At 41.2% G+C, this 17867-nt stretch overlaps 1 protein-coding gene across 1 annotated transcript; it reads left to right on the plus strand.

Annotated features, from left to right (window-relative positions):
- On the plus strand, nt 1-4846 carry dmrt2a (doublesex and mab-3 related transcription factor 2a). Its single transcript, XM_034871520.1, has 4 exons — nt 1-159; nt 893-1301; nt 2962-3064; nt 3505-4846. The coding sequence occupies exons 2-4, from the start codon at nt 945-947 to the stop codon at nt 4593-4595; spliced, it is 1551 nt and encodes a 516-aa protein (XP_034727411.1). The 5' UTR covers nt 1-159; nt 893-944; the 3' UTR covers nt 4596-4846.
- Nucleotides 4847-17867: the final 13021 nt, after the last annotated feature.

A 17867-nucleotide genomic window follows, 5' to 3' on the forward strand; every position in this document is an offset into this window, starting at 1 on the left:
CTGTGAGTGTCTGCTTCAGAGGAAACTTGGATCTGTTCGGAGTGTGACACTCATTTATCCACTCAATTAACAGCTAATTACAAGCCTGTTCTGGAGTCCGGACTGTGTGTGATTTATCACGGTGCTTAACGACGTCCCACACCGAATCAACGTCTGGAGGTAGGCTAAACTGGACTCTTTTCTCCTGTTTCTTATATGTTTATTTACAGAGTAGGCTATTTCAAAAAGTCTTGAGTGGGATAATAAAACTCAAACTTTTGATCAAATGCACTCATGAAATAACCAATTAAATGTCAACCACGTAGACCTTTTGGGCAGAGAGAGAAGCGATGGCCGAAGTGTGGTTAGACTATTTTTGGGCTGATGTGATAAATCATAGGTGATCATGAGGTGATTTATTTTAGGCTTCCAATAATAGATTTTTATATTTGCTTACTCCCTTTGTTTTCTAACCGTTGTAGGCTGCAACGTGAAATAGCTTATAGGTTTCTTTCTAGTTTTGTATCTTCAATAGCTTAAGCTTAAATAAATGTCAACAATCATATCAAATAGAGGTCTTTTTTAAAAGTTTAGATTTAGTTTGTGTTGACAGACGGGTTTCTGCTCTATATGGTTTTAAGTATTTTTTTCTTAATATGTGTTTGCAAATTAGTTAAAACTATGCGTTTATCAAATCTTTTTTCTCTCCCTTTCCATGGATTTTTCTCTTTTGTGTCAAGAAATTTAGTTTAGCTTAGAGGTAAAACAAAAATAAAATAGCCTACTTGGCCTACTGCTAAACCATTGAAGATGTATGATGAGTGATAGGCTAATTTTATATAAATGCCTTGTAAACCTCCATAATAATAATAGGCTATTAATAATAACAATAATATTTCATATTTGTCAACAGAGATAAACTGCTTGTAGGCCTACAGACAGCCTGCCGGAGGACTCGGGCAGACATGTCAGACAACGCCGGTTGCGAGTTTGAAATCGACGTGGAGAGCCTGGAGACCGAGAGCGACGACCCGGCAGACTGCTGCAGCCGCCCCGGCTCCGCTCCGCTCGAGGACGACGGAGACGGCAGCAAGGGCGACGACAAGCAGGCTCCCGGCGGCCTGGGTCCGGGGGAGCAGCGGAAGCTGAGCCGGACGCCGAAGTGCGCGCGCTGCCGTAACCACGGCGTGGTGTCCTGCCTGAAGGGACACAAGCGCTTCTGCCGCTGGAGGGACTGCCAGTGCGCCAACTGCCTGCTGGTGGTGGAGAGACAGCGGGTGATGGCGGCGCAGGTGGCCCTCAGGAGGCAACAAGCCACTGAGGTAGGCGCGGTGTGTGTGTGTGTGTGTGTGTGTGTGTGTGTGTGTGTGTGTGTGTGTGTGTGTGTGTGTGTGTGTGTGTGTGTGTGTGTGTGTGTGGGCCTAGGTCACAAATGTTAAAGACTGGAACCCTGAAACCTTGAAAGTTTTGATGCCAACTCAAGTGCTTTTATTTAGCTAAAGCTAACAAATTAGACCCCACTGTAAAAGTTATTTCACCTCATCGTCAATACGCCACTGCTTTCCTGTGAGTATAGCCTACTGGTCTAAAAACAGACGAAATTACCGATTAAACAAATCGGCAAATCCGATCCAAAGTGCAGGCCTACTCAAATTTGGGTATGCATTGTAGGATGCCTCCAGATGTATGGCCTCAGACCCCTCCTCTCGCTTCCTCTTTGAATCCTCAGTTACTGCCATACACATTACTTCAAAATCCCTAACTGCTGTTCGGCTAGAAATCCATGTTAAAAATGTAAAGACATCTTTAAAACTATATCAATTAGTTAGCAGTAAAACACACATCACAATCAAATGGCAATACCTAAAATTATGCATTGGCTTTAAATGAGCTTCAAATGTGGCCATAACAGGCCTGAGAAGTTTTTGATCAACACAATTGTTCAGTTTTAAAGAGCATTTGTTTTGAAATGCAAAAGAATTACATGCTTGACATGATTTCTCTTTGTTCAGTGGCCTAAAGGTCACTAAAGCATTAGCAACTTGAAACATAGCCTACGTTTTTTGTTCCAAATTTGGAATCAGGTTTAGCTTGAGTTTGGATGTAGTGGATCAGAGTAAGGTTGAGGGTTCGGCAGGTAATTTAGGTATTTTTGTAAATACTACATCTCTTTGTTTGACTCAATAAACATAAATGTCAATCATTTGTTCTCAAAGTGGCATCACATGATCCCTGAAAGTTCTTAATTTTGTAAATAAACAATCATGTAATAAATCAAAGCCCAATTACATGGTTTGATTATAGAATATACAAATAATTGGTCTCTCGTGGTCTTTACCCTCCAATTATATGTTTCCATTTTTACTTGTTAACAAACACAAATCCTATTTTCAATTTTAATGTGTGTGTGTGTGTGTGTGTGTGTGTGTGTGTGTGTGTGCTTTGATTGCGGTCACATTCAAATATTTGAGAATGTCTGCGGTGAAATAGCCTAATGAACCACGTCAGCTGTGGTATTTTGAAGATGATACCAGATGGAAGTTTTTCAGTTTAAGTGTGTGTGTGTGTGTGTGTGTGTGTGTGTGTGTGTGTGTGTGTGTGTGTGTGTGCGTGAAACCGTTATTACACAGTCTTATGAAAATATTGCAGTTTAAAGTAATGCCATCAGATTTAGTTGTAAAACATTAATTTCTCATTTCTTTATCTTTAACATGCCAAAAATGAATGTGAACATGTGATTTATGAAAGGTTGGCTAATTAATAGGCCTACCTCTAATGTTTAAAAACATACTGTAGTGATTTTGCTTTAATTTGAAGACAGTAACAGAAAACAGTAACACAATTCATATTTTAAGTATACTATTAAGACGTTGGATTATATTATCCAAACACTGGCCTTGGACTTTATAGCTGTGACAAATCAGGCATTTTTCAAGAAAAAACTCCTGACACCCCTTCTTTTTTATTTTCTTTATTTATCAGGATAAGAAAGGAATATCTGGGAAACAAATCCCAGCAGAGAGGAGGACGATATATCAGCGACACATTCGCCCGTCCACCATGCTCGCCAAAAGCATCCTCGAAGGTAACAAGGAAACAAATCTGACAAATAGAAACATGTTCGATGTTTCTGATCTTTTTCAGTTTCTCTTGGCATCCTATGTCTCTGTTTAATTATGATACAACCTCCGTTTCTCCTGTCTTGGATTCCTATATTTTCCATTGAAACAGTGCTAAGGACTAGTTAACACCTGTAAGCAGTTACTTGATAAACTTGTTTGGCATGCAATAAGTTCTCTAATTATCATCTGCTGTACTGTCACGTCTCACAACATAAAAAATATGATTTAATTACTGAGCATGATTTATGTTTTCTTTAATTCAGAGAGAAATTTTTGTTTTCATTTTGCATGTTTATCAGTGTGAACATTCTGCATGCATACTTGACTTTAGCTTAAATCCAAAACACATTGACTGTTGTAAACCTTGACCTGTCAAACTAAATGGGGGCTCTTTTGATGACAGGATACCGTCCGGTGCAGTCTGATTCATTCCTAGCGGCCAACCCGTCTCTCCCCCAGCCGCTGAGCGATCGCATGAGAAAGAGAAGGGCCTTCGCCGACAAGGAGCTGGAAACCATCATGCTGGAGCGGGAGTACAAAGAACGAGAGCTGCTGGAGAACAGCCAGGCGACCTCGCTCATCTTCCCTAACAGCATGGCTCACCACGCCGCAGAGTACAACTACAAGACGGCCTACTCGCCAGCTGCTCAGGTTGAGCCCCAGCCCAAAGAGCTGTGCAACTTCCTTGGCCCTAACTGCCTGGATCTGTCCATGCAGTACCCCCCCAGCTCAGCCAACGTCGAGCTCATCTCCTCCAACGTCAGCGTGGCCACCACCTACCGCCACTACCCGCTGCAGCCATCACGAGGTGGCTTCATGATGTGGCCCCGTGGTGCAGCCAACCTGGGTGACGCCCTGCTCTACCAGCAGTGCCTGTTCAATGCCACGGCGGTGCAGAACATGAAGCCAGGTGCTGTGTGGGAGCCCAAGGCGATGCCTGCTGAGAGCCAGCCGCCAGAGCAGGAGGCCGCCCTCGCGGCTAAACTGGAAGGATCCCGAGCAGCTGCGCTGCAGGACTCACCAGACCCTCTACGGGCTGACCCCAAACTTCACGGTGTCACCCAGGGGGGCCAGAGGGAGTGTTCAGCCTTCTCTCCACTCAAGAGGAGCTTTGGACAATCCTTCCCGAACAACTCACATTCCCAAAACTCCAGCCAAGCCCTGAACAAGCTGAACAAGGACAGCGCTAAGCTTTCCATGAAACTCAACTCCTTTCAATCCCTCATCCAGCACTCGCTGAGTGAGAAAACCAGCGGCGGGGCCGGGCTGGAGCTCAGGGCTCCATACTGCAAAGAGCTCTTAGAGGAGGCTGCCCGAAAGTTCAGGGAGGGCTCTGCCAAAGACATTCAGGCCGCCAAAATCACTGACAGGTACGCCAAAGACTTTCTTTCCAAACCCGTGGGGACCAAGATGGCGTCCAGTGAGTCTCTGTCCTTCTCCGTGGAGGCAATACTGAAGAGACCCACACCTGCCATGAGTCGAGCATTCCATTAATTTCCATTAAGTGTCTTTTCTTGCACTATAAACTTCAGGTTTGTCTCAGTTAGAGGACATCTCAAGTTTTGGTTTTGGGGTCAAACTAATTCTGATTTGACAAGCTAGAAAATATCTATTTTTCCCAATGTAATATTTATGTACTGTATATATTTCCCATGTGCATGTTTTAATAACTTTATTGTGTAGAGTATTTAAACATCATCCCAATGTTTTCCTCATGTCAATAAACTTTAAACGACTGAACTCTTGCCATAAAGTTTTGTATTTCATTTAATGCTGAAGTTATGGCATGTTTAACTGTGAACAGGTTTTTGTTTAGGTCAGAAGGTAGTCTACACACACTAGTAAATCACGATGTTTTTATATTTATGAGAGTTTACACCAAACACGAGATATAGCACTCATAAAAAACAACTTATTGTACACATAATATTACCAGCAGATAGAAAACAGTTAATCGTATTTGTTAACATTTTTATGCGTCAAACAACATATGCCACAAACAAATTTTCTTTTAACATTTCTCTCTTTTTTTTAAAATCATCCTTTTATATTACTTTAAAATATTTTTTACACACATTGTTGATAGTGAGATTTACAAAATAAGTGCAAATATTCAGTTTGCATCTGTGTGCTGTTGGAAAAGTGCCAGTTATTAGTAACTTAATTGTCAAGAATATAAAACAATCACAAATTTAGTGGTACAGATGTAGTTGCTGTTGACTTTACCAGAAATAAGTGCCTTATTTTTATTTTCTATTTTTTTTTATTTTGGAGCTCATTTAACCGTAACTAACGTTGAAACCTGACATGTTTTGTGTAAAACATAGAGGAGGATTTTGTCAAGATGACAAAAATCAAGTAAATCAGAGCAACAGAGTTATATCTAAGTTCTTCTGAATTCTTCAGCAATCATTGGGACATTAAATCAGATCCCGACAATGAAACAAAGTTGTTTTACATAAATGTGAGAACAGATATTTAACTTTTCCCAAAAAAATAACCTAAAGCTGTAAACCTTAGACTCATTGAGAGGCATTAAAGGAATATTCCCCATTGTTTTTTTATGATATTGTGTATTTGCATAAACACGAAACACACAAAAAGACATATAAATTAAGTGTAAATGTAGTCTAACTGTGTTCTGCCGGGGTTTGAAATATGATATCAGTCCACAAATTCATGATCACCATCATCTCGTCTGTTCAAGATGCATTTCACTCATTCCTTTCCAGTTATGGACTCAATGTGTGTGTGTGTGTGTGTGTGTGTGGTTGTCTGTGTGTCCACGCTGAAAGAAAGCTTCAAACATGGGTTTCACATGAGCTGCAGAACACTGATCTGTGCAATAAAGAACAAGACGAGAGGTTAAAGAAAAAAGTCACTAATCTCTTCTTTCTGGCACAAACTGAACGTTTCATCGGCATGAAAAACCACTTTAATGCTCTATTTTCTTGTGACTTTACGTTTTTTCTTTTCTTCTTCTACTCTTAAACCCACTGAGAAATCTCATGTCGGGAGGAGATTTTTCGACGTGTGATCGTTTCATTGAGTCTTTTTGTTCCTGCTGTAGCTGGATTGGATCTGATGATGACATTGTGTGTTACCGGAGAGAGCTGACATCATTTTAAATAGCCTGTGGTGTCAAATAATTTACTAGTGTGTGTGAGAGTGAGAATAGCTTGTGCAATCATGGAGGTTTACTCTCCAACAAAAAAAAACTGGTGAAATCTTTTTTTTATATAATTTTACTAGAGACTGTTTCAGAAAATACGTTGTTTTAATTATTCTTTTAAAAATGCCTACTTTTATATCCCATAGTATCTTAATAAAAATAAAAATTGCAAACATTTTTGAGTGTAAAAATGTGTACTTTTTAAAATTAAAATATTTTGGAAAATACTTGGAATACTCTATATGCTTATTCACGTTTAGAGTAGAGTTAGAGACAGAATATGAATACCACTTTCATGTTTTTACAATAAACATGAAGCTGCCAACAGCAGCCAGTTAGCTTAGCCTCGCACTTCAGCAGGAAACAGCTGGCCTGGCTCTGTCCGGCTGTCTGTGTACTGCCTTTTTTGAAAGCTACAGAGGAGAAAGAGTGGGATGAAAACCCAAACTGTTAAAATCAAAAGTCATCCCTTCTATCCGACACAGTTTTTGGGTTGGGCTAAGCATCTTGTATCAAGTACATGAGGACCTCACGCCATAGCTGTGTACAACTCCAACCTGATCAGGTCTAATCAGCAAAAAAGTTAAAAACACCTGTGACGGTATGTATAACCTTTGATCTATAACAATGCATATTTCATAAATAGATCAAATATTTTGTATGTAAAGTTTAATGTAAAATGTCTAATATTTCTTTCTGTAATATGTAGGAAGAGAAGTAGAAAGTAGAACAAATTGGATGTCAATAACAACAAAAAGTCAAAGCACAAACAGCTCAAAACTGAACTTACAGTAAAAAAACTACTTGAGAAAATGAAAAAGAGTTAACATGGAAATTTATAATTTTTTATCCACCTTAATTCCTGATGTATCAAATACTGAGATATAACACGATAAAATGGGAGCACAATGAAGACATTGTTCTGCCTGCATCTTGGTGTGTGTGTGTGTGTGTTTGTGTGACACAACAGTTGGCCGCTGAGCAGAAGGTGACAGTGTTTGTCTGCACTAACCGCCACTGATAAGTATCTGCTGAAGTCTGTACTGAGGTCTTATTCTCAAAGTGTGAGATTTAACATGTCAGCAGAGTGAACTGGATTGTTGACTCCCCCCCCCCCCCCCCCCCCCCCCCCCCCCCCCCCCCCCCCCCCCCCCCCCCCCCCCCCCCCCCCCCCCCCCCCCCTCCTCCCTTCTCTTCCCCCTCTCCTCTTCCTTGCCTCCACCAGCCTCTTATCAACAGTTGTGGTTCACACAGTAGCATTTTATGTGGGACTTGCAGGTGTCACTTGGCATTTAGAGACTTCAGTGACTTTCCTTTATGCTGTGATGTTGGGATCAACACAGACACACACACACACACACACATTCACATGTTGGACTAAGAAGGTGAGTCCAGTAAACAATAAACCTGTCAAACATCAACGTGTTAGCGTGGAAACGTTAGCATTTAGCTCAAAAAACTGCTGCTACTTAAGTACAGCCTCACAGAGCTGCTAGCATGGCTGTACTCCCAGTCTTGTTACAGCAATAAGTGTATGCAGAAACTATTCAGCCTGGAGATAAGTCCCATTGTCAATCATACGTAATGTTTTGTTAGAACAAAAGTCCAACAAAAAGAAAAAGAAAATGCAAGGATCACAGAGTATGGACTTCCCAAGCTGCGATACAACAGCTCCATTCTTCTTCTGTCCTCCTGCCCATATAGCATTTGGCTGCCCTGCCAGTGATTGTGACGTTGGTTTATTGCTTTATCACAACCAAGCACTCAACCACACACACACACACACACACACACACACACACACACACACACACACACACACACACACACACACACACACACACACACACACACACACACACACACACACACACACACACACACACACACACACACACACACACACATCCACACAAACACACACACATAAACCCTTCTCCAGGTGTTGAAGCAAGCCATCCGTTCCACTGTTGCCGTTGTCACGCCAGTAACTCCCAGACCCTCTGATACGCTACAATCCTTTGCACATTAAGAATCTATTAAGCACCGCAAAACTCAAGCACACACATTTACAGAAAAAATCCCACGGTGGGTTATTTTGACTCTAGAAATAAAGGTCACATGCTGTATTTAGAATTGGCCATCAGCGGGCGTGAAGAAAAGGGTAGGTTCCCTATTCATTTTGTCTCTACCAGCAGCACTAGGGAGAGGAACACCGGCCAGTTCCTGCATTCCCTCCCAGCACCTTGTAATCCAAGAAGAAATGTGTAGCACTGCAGCTTTTTGACAAGTTGCTCCCACTTAATTACCATGTTGTCAGGGCTGACAGGCCTAGGGTACGATAGGGGCGAAATGCTGGTGGTTCATGGCCGGGGTGTCTGGGAATATTCTGAAAATACTGTCACATACACTTCTCATCTTTTTTCGTTTAGCTAACGTCACAGTTTTTCGATTGCTAAACCGCAGTGGGCACAACTGGAGCTACATGTGCAAAACTCTAAGTACAGTCTGTATTACCAAAAGTCATCTGAGCTAAACATTTCACATCAGCATGCCAAGCAACACAACTCTGAACACACATCTGAAAACAGGCTCAGTGCAGCCAAACACTGTGAACAATCCTCACTGAGATAACACACACTGCCACTGAGAACACACAGAGAGTAAAAACACTAGCATCAAACATCAATACAGAAAATACTAACTTTTCATCTTTACAGTTTGAACAATTTGAATGACTTCACACTACTCAATAGTTTATTTAAAGAAAAGATACAGATTTTATTATATACCAATTGTATAAGTAAGGTAAACAAGAAGGAATGAAAATCAGCAGTTTGCTTCAATAGATTTCATACAGCCTAGTTGTGTCGAGTTACAATTAGTTCAGAGGTAAGTTTCAATTTTGAAATTATTCCTGCCTCAAAGCAGCTTTCCCATCAACAGTCGCAACATCTAAACCTCTAATCTGCCATGTTTACACAAACACAGGCTGAAGGCCAACACTGACACAGAAATGTCCACTGTCCCGTACAGCGTCCAGTTGCCTCCAGAGACTCGACAATTATTTTTTCTATCATTGGCACGACACATGGGCTCTTGTTGTTGTCGCAGTAGCCTCCAGCATCACTTGGAACATCTGCTCACAGTGGGAGGGGGGAGAAAAAGACAAGTCACCTTCTCCTCAGGTTCATAAAACACTGGGAAGGGAGAAGGAAGCAGAGATTACATCACATCTGTATGCTGCACCGTGCTTTGTTTTAGTAAAAACCAATTGTTAACTGGGAGTCCACTTTAATTTGCAAGTTGAGGCTACTTGAAGGTGTGTCTAGTCTTCTCTGGAATCATTTTGAAACATTCACGCAAGGATCAAGGAGAAAGGCAAATTCAGCCACTTCAAATCCAGATGATACCAGCATTTGCAAGTTAATGCAAATATTTGTAAATCTTTGAGCAGCTGGTGTCTGGGAAGGTGAACCTTGAGAATGATAAAAAAAGACTAACACAATCACCTTTTACATAATGTGGCATCTATTTTCACCATCACTTGTAACATTTGATGACCTGTGTTTCCCATTGCTGCTCGAGTCTTTTCAGTTCTGAGATGTTCTTGATTCCCCCATTTTACGTTTAAGAAAAATGTCTTTGTTTTGTGACATACTGTATACAAACATTGGCCTCTTTTCCATCTGTGGAGCTTTTGCAGGGAATTTGCCAGTCTAAACATTCATGTAAATGTTATGGAAAAATGCTTTGTGTTGCACTGTCCCCCAAAGAAAATAGTTGTTGTAGGGTTGTTGTCTTTGCTGCCTTCTGCAATCACCCTGAATTTATTCAGGGCACTTTGTAGCTACAGTACAAATGGAAAAAAAGAGATCCGTTGAGGCTGTTGCAGCACAACTGCACGTAGAGGTTGCTGCAGATGATGCAGCTGTAATTCCACAGTGATAAATGACCATCGTACCTGGCTTAACCTAACTACAGTAAACACCACATTTGCTAATTTAACACTTAAGAGCTGTGATTTGCATAGGCCTATAAGAGTGTATTCAAATGTACACACCCTAAACAGAACGTCTATGTTTAGAGTGAGGCATCTTGTTGTCTTTTAAGGCTGAGTTTTAAAAAAAAGACACTGATAACACAAAAAATACATTTAAATGATTCAGTCACAGACATGGTTTCATTTTGAAGGCAATTAAAGGGTGGAAAGATACAAGAACTCTCGCAGCACCACGGGGCATTTTAGGTAATTCTTAGGCATTTATTTCCTTTCTCCCTTGACTGGTCATGTGTAAATGACTCTGAGTAATTAAAACAGATAAGATTTTTTTTAGGTTTCATTCATGTTTTTTTTTTCTGTGTTAAGTAGAGAATATGTAGATAATAAAAGCACAGTTTGACAGTACACAGTATATGAGTGAACACTTGGGTCAAAGCCGTGTATAGTTTCAGGAACACAGAACGAGATGTAATACATCCTTTTAGTGTGACTAACTAGACATCCTTGGTTGATGATTGCCCTACGGGAGTGATAAAGTCCCTGCAGTGTATCCCCCCCCAATCATCCAATCAAGCTGGAGCCCAGCAGGATTCTTGTCTCTTTATCCACAGCCACTGGCTGCTTCTCTCAGCTGCCTCAGACATTGCTTTGTTGGCTTGGCGCAGGCTCTGGTCTCTGGTCTCTGATTCCCTAAGCAGTTTGGTGGTAGACACTGCCACAAAACCCTTGAATACTGGACTGACTTCAGTTTTACATCCGTGATATTGTGCTTCAGCGGCTCGCTCAGCATTGCGTAGCTGTTTTTGATCGTATGCCTCAACCACTGAGTCCTCCCAGGACAAGTCTGCTGATCAGTGGGGGTCCAGAGGCCTAAGTGTTGTGATTCCAATCTCTGGAGGAAAAACGAGCCACCTAGCATCTTCTAGTCACAGGCCCCTCAAAGCTAACCATGCTCCAGTGAAGTGGGTTTGCACCTGGCTGCCTTTGCCCCATGCGGAAAAAGTTGATCTTCAGTGGATTGGGTGCTGATGGTGGCAAGGAGTTGAAAGCAGTCTCTGTGTTCTCCAAGGGGGCTGCGAGGATTTTAAGTAATGGGTTTAACGCCAAGTGTAACGTCCCTGGGAGAGGCTGACTCTACACCCAGTCAGTATGTTCCTGAGAGAACCTGGTGTAGAGCAAATGGCACATCCTGGATCCTTTTTGGTACCGTGGCTGTATTCCAGGCTGGTAGTCTAGTTGTTAGCCCAAAGCCTCCCCTTCCCTGCTGTACATGCCCCACTATGTCCGCAAGTCTGAGAGCGGATGCTGCCTCCTCCACCGCACTGGCTGGTCTCCATTTTGCGGACTGCCCCAAGGTTGGTGCGTTGTTATGGTTGCATCATTTTACACGCTTGAATTCCTCTGTGAGACTAGTGAGGGGCGGTTTGAGAGTGCAATCTCCGTAGAGGCCTGTTGTGGTAAGGCTTCAAGGCATTCCAGGCCATTTCTTGATGTAGCTTGTGAGTCTTCATTCAAACTTCTCCACTGTTGAGATTGGGACCTCAAAGATGGTAAGAAGCCACAGCACTCAGGGAAGAAGGTCAAATTGTAAACACCAGGCCTTCAATCTTCCGGGCAGCTGAGTGTTGTCAATGGTATGGAGTCCACTTCTGGTATCCTTTCGCAGCTGCTGTACCTGATCTTTCTCCTTCAGGCTGGCATCATACCACCTTCCAAGGCTCTTAACGGGCTGGTCAGATACTCTGCAGTCAGAGAGTACTCCCTTTACAATGGAGATGCTGCATGACTTTGAGGGCTTTATCTTCACGCGAGCACAGCTGTTCTTCTCCAGTTTTCCAAACAGTTTCCTGGTACATGGAGCCGTGGTGGTCAGAGTAGGGATGTCGTCCATAAAGGCTCTGAAGGTAGGAAGACGTGTGCCTGAATACGTTACTTACCTGTACTTTAAGATTGGATTAGATTAAATGTTATTGTCATTGCACAGAGTAGAGGTATCGAGACAGCAAAATGCTGTTCAGCATCTAACCAGAAGTATAAAAAGCAGTACAGTGCAGGGGAATACACTAGATAGATACACATATGAAAAGTATGAACATAGTAAGCAGTATTTGTATTTGTTTGTGTTTATTATACGGATCCCCATTAGCTGATGCCATTAGCTGATGCCTAGACTAGCTGGTCTTCCTGGACCCCCAGGAAGACCAGACACAATGACACAATGACACAATATTAAAACATTTCACGACATATACAGAAAATAAATAAAAGAAATACAATATCTGTTTACAGAACTAAATAACTAAACAGTGCAGCATTGTACACCTCATGAGCTTCATGTCTTCGGTTAAATGAAGTGATAGTAGTATATCTTGGGACACAGCTACAGTGTAAATAACCCATGGCTTCATCTTCACCAAGTTTATATAATGACTCTGTTTCCTGTTTAAGAATTCAAGTCTTTTCAGTTCTGGGTGTTGTAGACGGCAACTTGTCTCATCATGTCATGCAGCCAGCTGTCTCTGCAGTACAATATGTCTTTCCATAGTAAAAGATGGATTTAATAATCTGTCCTCAAACTAGCAGTCAAAATCCAGACTGGAACTTCCTGTGTCTGCATGGGCAGAGTGGGACACTTTTACTGGTCCATCTGGAGGAGCTGATGGTGCTCACATGTGAATGGAGGGCTGACACCAGAGCAGGGTAAATGCTAAGACTATAGTTAGTCTACTACTTCAGTGAGTTAAATATAGGAAGTGTGTACCTGCTTCAGTAAATGATGAACATTGCAGTGGTTAGAGTTTAGAGTCAATGCAGGATTAAGTGCACTGTTTATGTCATGTTGCAATAAATAAGGGTGTGGTGCAACAGGCCTTGAGGAGAGGTTCATGTCCGATCTCAGAAAAGCTATAAATGCCTTTTTTCATAAGACCTTTTTTGATTGCTTTTCAAATTAACAATCCAATATACAACAAACAGTGACACACCAAACACAAACATCAAATTTATGAGATGACTAGGAGGCAGGCTTTTTTTTTAAAGGTGCCCTCAGTTCCATAGAGCTTTATTTCTTTTTTTTTACTTGAGTGATTTTTTTTATACATATTTGTGAGTATTATTCGAAGGTTTCCTGAGATAAAAGATTTTCATTGCCAACGTGCAAATGACAATACATAATGTGAGCTTCTTTTAGCTCATTGTTTTGGTTTTGAGGTTGGCAGCTTGAGGCCTAACAAATGTTCCTTTTACCTGTTTACTATCAGCTCTGTGTGTTGTAAAGAGATAGAGAGGCATGCTTAAAACAAACGCCCACATTTCTGGTCGGAAGGAGAAACACACCTACTTTTAAATGTTACAAAAAACTTGGAAATTAACAGTTTATTTGATTATGTGCAAATATCCCGAAGCCAACCTTTTCAGAAAGGTGGTTGAAGGAATGAAAGAGAGGGGCTGTGTTAAATTCTATTTTGACCAAATATACTGTACCTTTTCTTGTATAGAATACTAAGCAATTAAACAATAATTGTTGGGATGATTCAATAAATAATCTTTAAATGTTAGACATTTACTGTATGTATTTAGGATTAACTTTATCTGTGGATCGTAGGGGCCACCTTACCTATAGGCCAGTAAGCCTGTCATCAGTGGGGATTTATATCTGCTAACATTATGTTGGGTTTATGACATATTCATTTTTGAATTGTGACTCTGAAGACCCCCAAGGCCCTGTTGCACCTTGTCGTGAAAACCTTTTATGATACTCTTATTGCTGCAATGAGTTTGGTGGCCTCCAGTGTTTTGCAAAGCCTGGCCCAATTTTAACCTGAAATAGAGGTGGGCTTAGCCACAATAGTGCCACTGCCACAGCCACTGTGTTAAAATTCAGTTCCTTTCACATTATTATGCAGTTGCCTTTCCAGAATGTTGCTGCAATGGTTTCTAAAAGTAAGGCATCAGTCCATTTAACTGCTTATCATTACCTAGTTAACACAGTTCAGCAACTTTCTCCTTGTTACCTAAATAACATTTTAGTCAGTGGAAACCTGCTGACCCCTGAAGGTTTCAGGGCGAGGCTTTAACCTTGGAGTGTGTCTGATTAAACCTGTTGCCACTGTGACACTTTGGGCCTGTTTAGTCAACACATCCTGTGCTATTTTCTCTGTTTTCACATCATCACATTTGTCTCCTGTGCAATACAGTGTGAAGAAACTGGTTTCCATTTCTTATCTCACAACGTGTTTGAAGAGGGTGTTTATGCTGTTGCTGGATGGAATTTCATGTCACATCAGTGTTTAGACAAACATCTTTCTGTGACGCAGGGAGGCTCTTGCATGATAAATCTATTTCAGAATCTGCTTTCCCAAAAACTTTGTATAAATACAGAGAAAGAGTTGTCATCTATGATCTGATACCTAGACGTGACCTAAGAATAACATTATTCTAAGTTTCAAAGACCAGGGTTCTGGAATATCTATAGTATTTACAATAAACATAATGTCTCTGCTTGGTTCAGATTTTGTGAAAAATGATCAACTGACATTTATATTTGAACTGGAACGGTATGAGAAAGGGCATACCTCTGCCAAGGCAGGCCCTATCTTACAATATTAATGCAGTGTCAATTTTCCGACTCGTGAACTAATATTTCCAATTATTCCGACACCACATGAATGCAGCACAAAGGCCCTGTCTCACAACGTTGACCCTCATGTTGTCCATGGGTGAAATTTGATCCACTTTCAGTTGATTTGTCACAAAAAATGGGTCCGTCGAAATAATGTCAACATTTAAAAAAACACCATGGTTTTTTCATGGTTGATGGGAAGACAACACAAGGGTTCATAAAAGTGAAAAATAATTTGTGTACCTTCCCTTTGATTCGGATCTGCTCCCAAATTTTTCCTCAATCCTGCTGAATTTTTGTTGCAAGTTACTACCGTCTCTCTCTCTGTCTGCCTTATTTACTGTCATCCATCAACTAATAATGAAGGCTAAACGACCTGAAATATACTTCTCTTGCAGCCAATTTTGTCATGTTTTGGGGAAATTATGAAGTCACAATTAACATTTTGTCATTTGGAAACAAGCCTTCCTTTCCTGCTTGCACTAGACTAACTAGAAGCCTGCAGTCAGGAAGGATGCTAATTTGGCAACACCTGTTAAGGCCTCTGTCAAGGCCTCTGCTCGGCTCCCCTTCTCGTTCCATGAATTGAGTCAGTGTGTGACAAGAAGACACAAAAATAAAGTAATCTGCAGTTCAGGTCTCGTCTTCTCTTTCAGATTTAGCCCTAATTTGTAGCTAATAAGTAATCTAATTATTGGTAATTCTTCAAACAAAGAGTCCTTGATGTCAGACAGAGGTGGACAAAAGTAGGTTGCTTATTTTTAGTGGGTGAACATTAATTTTGTTGGCTGAAACAACTAACAGTTTAAACTGTTGCTAGCTACCCAATTAAGCTTTGGTAAATCAACAACGGTTTTAAAGCATTTTAAAATGTGAACCTTGGGAAAGGGCTTTTAAATATGCACTAGTCAATTTTATTTTATATCAACAGGGGCCTCAAGGAAGGGCTGGAGTACTTATAAATCCAGATTCGGACTGAAGTCCGGACTCAAAGTGTTTTTCCTATGGTCTCTGACTGGTGATTGGACTAGGACTTGTCTTGGACTCAGACATTGGACTCGCCAAATACTCTTGTTCAATCGGGAGAGACATGTTTGCTTATAGCTGGGGCTGGCTCAGGTGAGTCCTGAACCATCCCGTAGTTGTGCTGCTATTGGCCTAGACTATTGAGGGACTTCCCATGATGCACCTCTCCTCCTCCTCTCCATCTGTATGCAACCTCATCCCATTAATGCATGTTACTAACTTGACTTCTTCCCTTTCCCGTAGTCTTGTGCTCTCTCGAAGCTAGGGGGTGGGGAGGAAGAATTTAGAAACTCACCACCAAAATTATTATTTTTATTCAAGAATTCAACTCTGTCATTTAAATAAAAATAAAAAATCGTGAACTCAAGTGTCATTATAAAACAAATAAACACAATGACGGCGCTTTAATCTCAGTAACATCCAATCACTACTCCTATTGGCTGCCTGCCGTTATGACCAATTTCCAAACTCCCACTTAAAGAAGGATGAGACCAAAGTGTTGGTCTTACAGTTGTGCTGTTAGTTATATACCACTATCACTAACTTATATATAGTTTGCTGCTAGCATGCAGCCTGATGTCTGTCTCCCCCTACTAAACTCACACATACTACATACATTGCCAAACACTTTGTTTGCATCATGTAAAATTACAGTAGGCCAATCCAGGGGTATTTCCCTACCCCGTCCTCCTCCTACCTGCAGAGACATTTTTTGCTTTTTAGCTACAAGTTCATCAGTTACCGGGACACCAGCCTGAGCCTCCATTTCAACAATGAATGAATGTATAAAAGCAATGTGTGTTGTCAATGCAGCCAACGGGAGCTGGCTGCAGGACGACTAAATTACCATAAACCGTTTTTAATGTTCTATCAGGGTGTAACTAATCAAGAGTCTACTCTTTGCTCTAAATTACGGGACAATTAGGGCAGGATTCGGGAAGGGATGGGAACTGCTTGGACTTCGGGAAATCTGGTCACCCTTATAACGCATATTTAAAACCATGACGTTACGTTGAGATATGAGGACGGAAAACACTCCAGTGGGTTGTATTTCCTGCCATTTAATATATGAAATGCCGCTCGTCATATTAGAGGGCGAGCGATAGGGGTGTGCATCTCTCCCTTATAAGGCGATCCAAATCTAGATACAGGATATAAGGTTCTGGTGACAGTTTCAATTCTATGTTGAAATGATTCAGTGCGTTCCGATGAGATACGATTCAATCTGATAGAAACAGTTAATACTTGTTTAATATACTGGGCCATTGGCTGAATCTTGGTCCGTTTGGACCGTTTCAAGGGTCTGTGTATCAATGTAGTTGTTTCTGTGATAATACTACCGGATATTGATTTACAACTTTACCCCCTAATAAGTGACTTTTGTGGTCGCATGGTTTGGAGAACTTGTTGAACTCATGAGAAGAAATGTAAAACTAGACTTAATTTAGCAGTGAAACAAACATTAAATGGTCTGTAAAAGACATGTTGAGTTGCAGAGTTTCAGTGTGTTTCAAATTACATGTAATGTTAGATGTTAACACAGCAAATACTGAGTAATTAGTAAAGCTTTAACCAGAACTTGGTGATCCAAACAGGCTGCTTCACCTGCTCCTCCACACATGACAACTTAGTGTCACTGCTCGTGGAAGAGAATTATTACATAGTGGACATAAGGAAATTCTTGGAAGCGATACCTGTCTGCAAGTTTGTCCCAGTAGGATAAAGTGAGTGAATCAGGCTCGGGGGTCAAAAATGAAATCCAAAGCCTGCAGATGAAAAATAAAACCTTCTCGTATATTTGACTCAACTTTCAAATTTTTACAGGACTTTTCCTTTTTTTATGGTGCTACATGAAAGTGTTTTATGGGGAACCTGCGTGACACAGGGTGTGTGTGTGTGTGTGTGTGTGTGTGTGTGTGGGGGGGGGGGGGGGGGGGGGGGGGG

The sequence above is a fragment of the Etheostoma cragini genome, chromosome 5 (genome assembly GCF_013103735.1).
Source record: "Etheostoma cragini isolate CJK2018 chromosome 5, CSU_Ecrag_1.0, whole genome shotgun sequence".
Taxonomy (NCBI): domain Eukaryota; kingdom Metazoa; phylum Chordata; class Actinopteri; order Perciformes; family Percidae; genus Etheostoma; species Etheostoma cragini.

Coding starts and splice junctions, on each gene's coding strand:
- dmrt2a (XM_034871520.1), top strand. CDS start 945: ATGTCAGACAACGCCGGTTGCGAGTTTGAAATCGACGTGGAGAGCCTG. Junction 1,302..2,961: donor GGAGGCAACAAGCCACTGAG/GTAGGCGCGGTG, acceptor TTTATTTATCAG/GATAAGAAAGGAATATCTGG. Junction 3,065..3,504: donor CGCCAAAAGCATCCTCGAAG/GTAACAAGGAAA, acceptor TTTTGATGACAG/GATACCGTCCGGTGCAGTCT.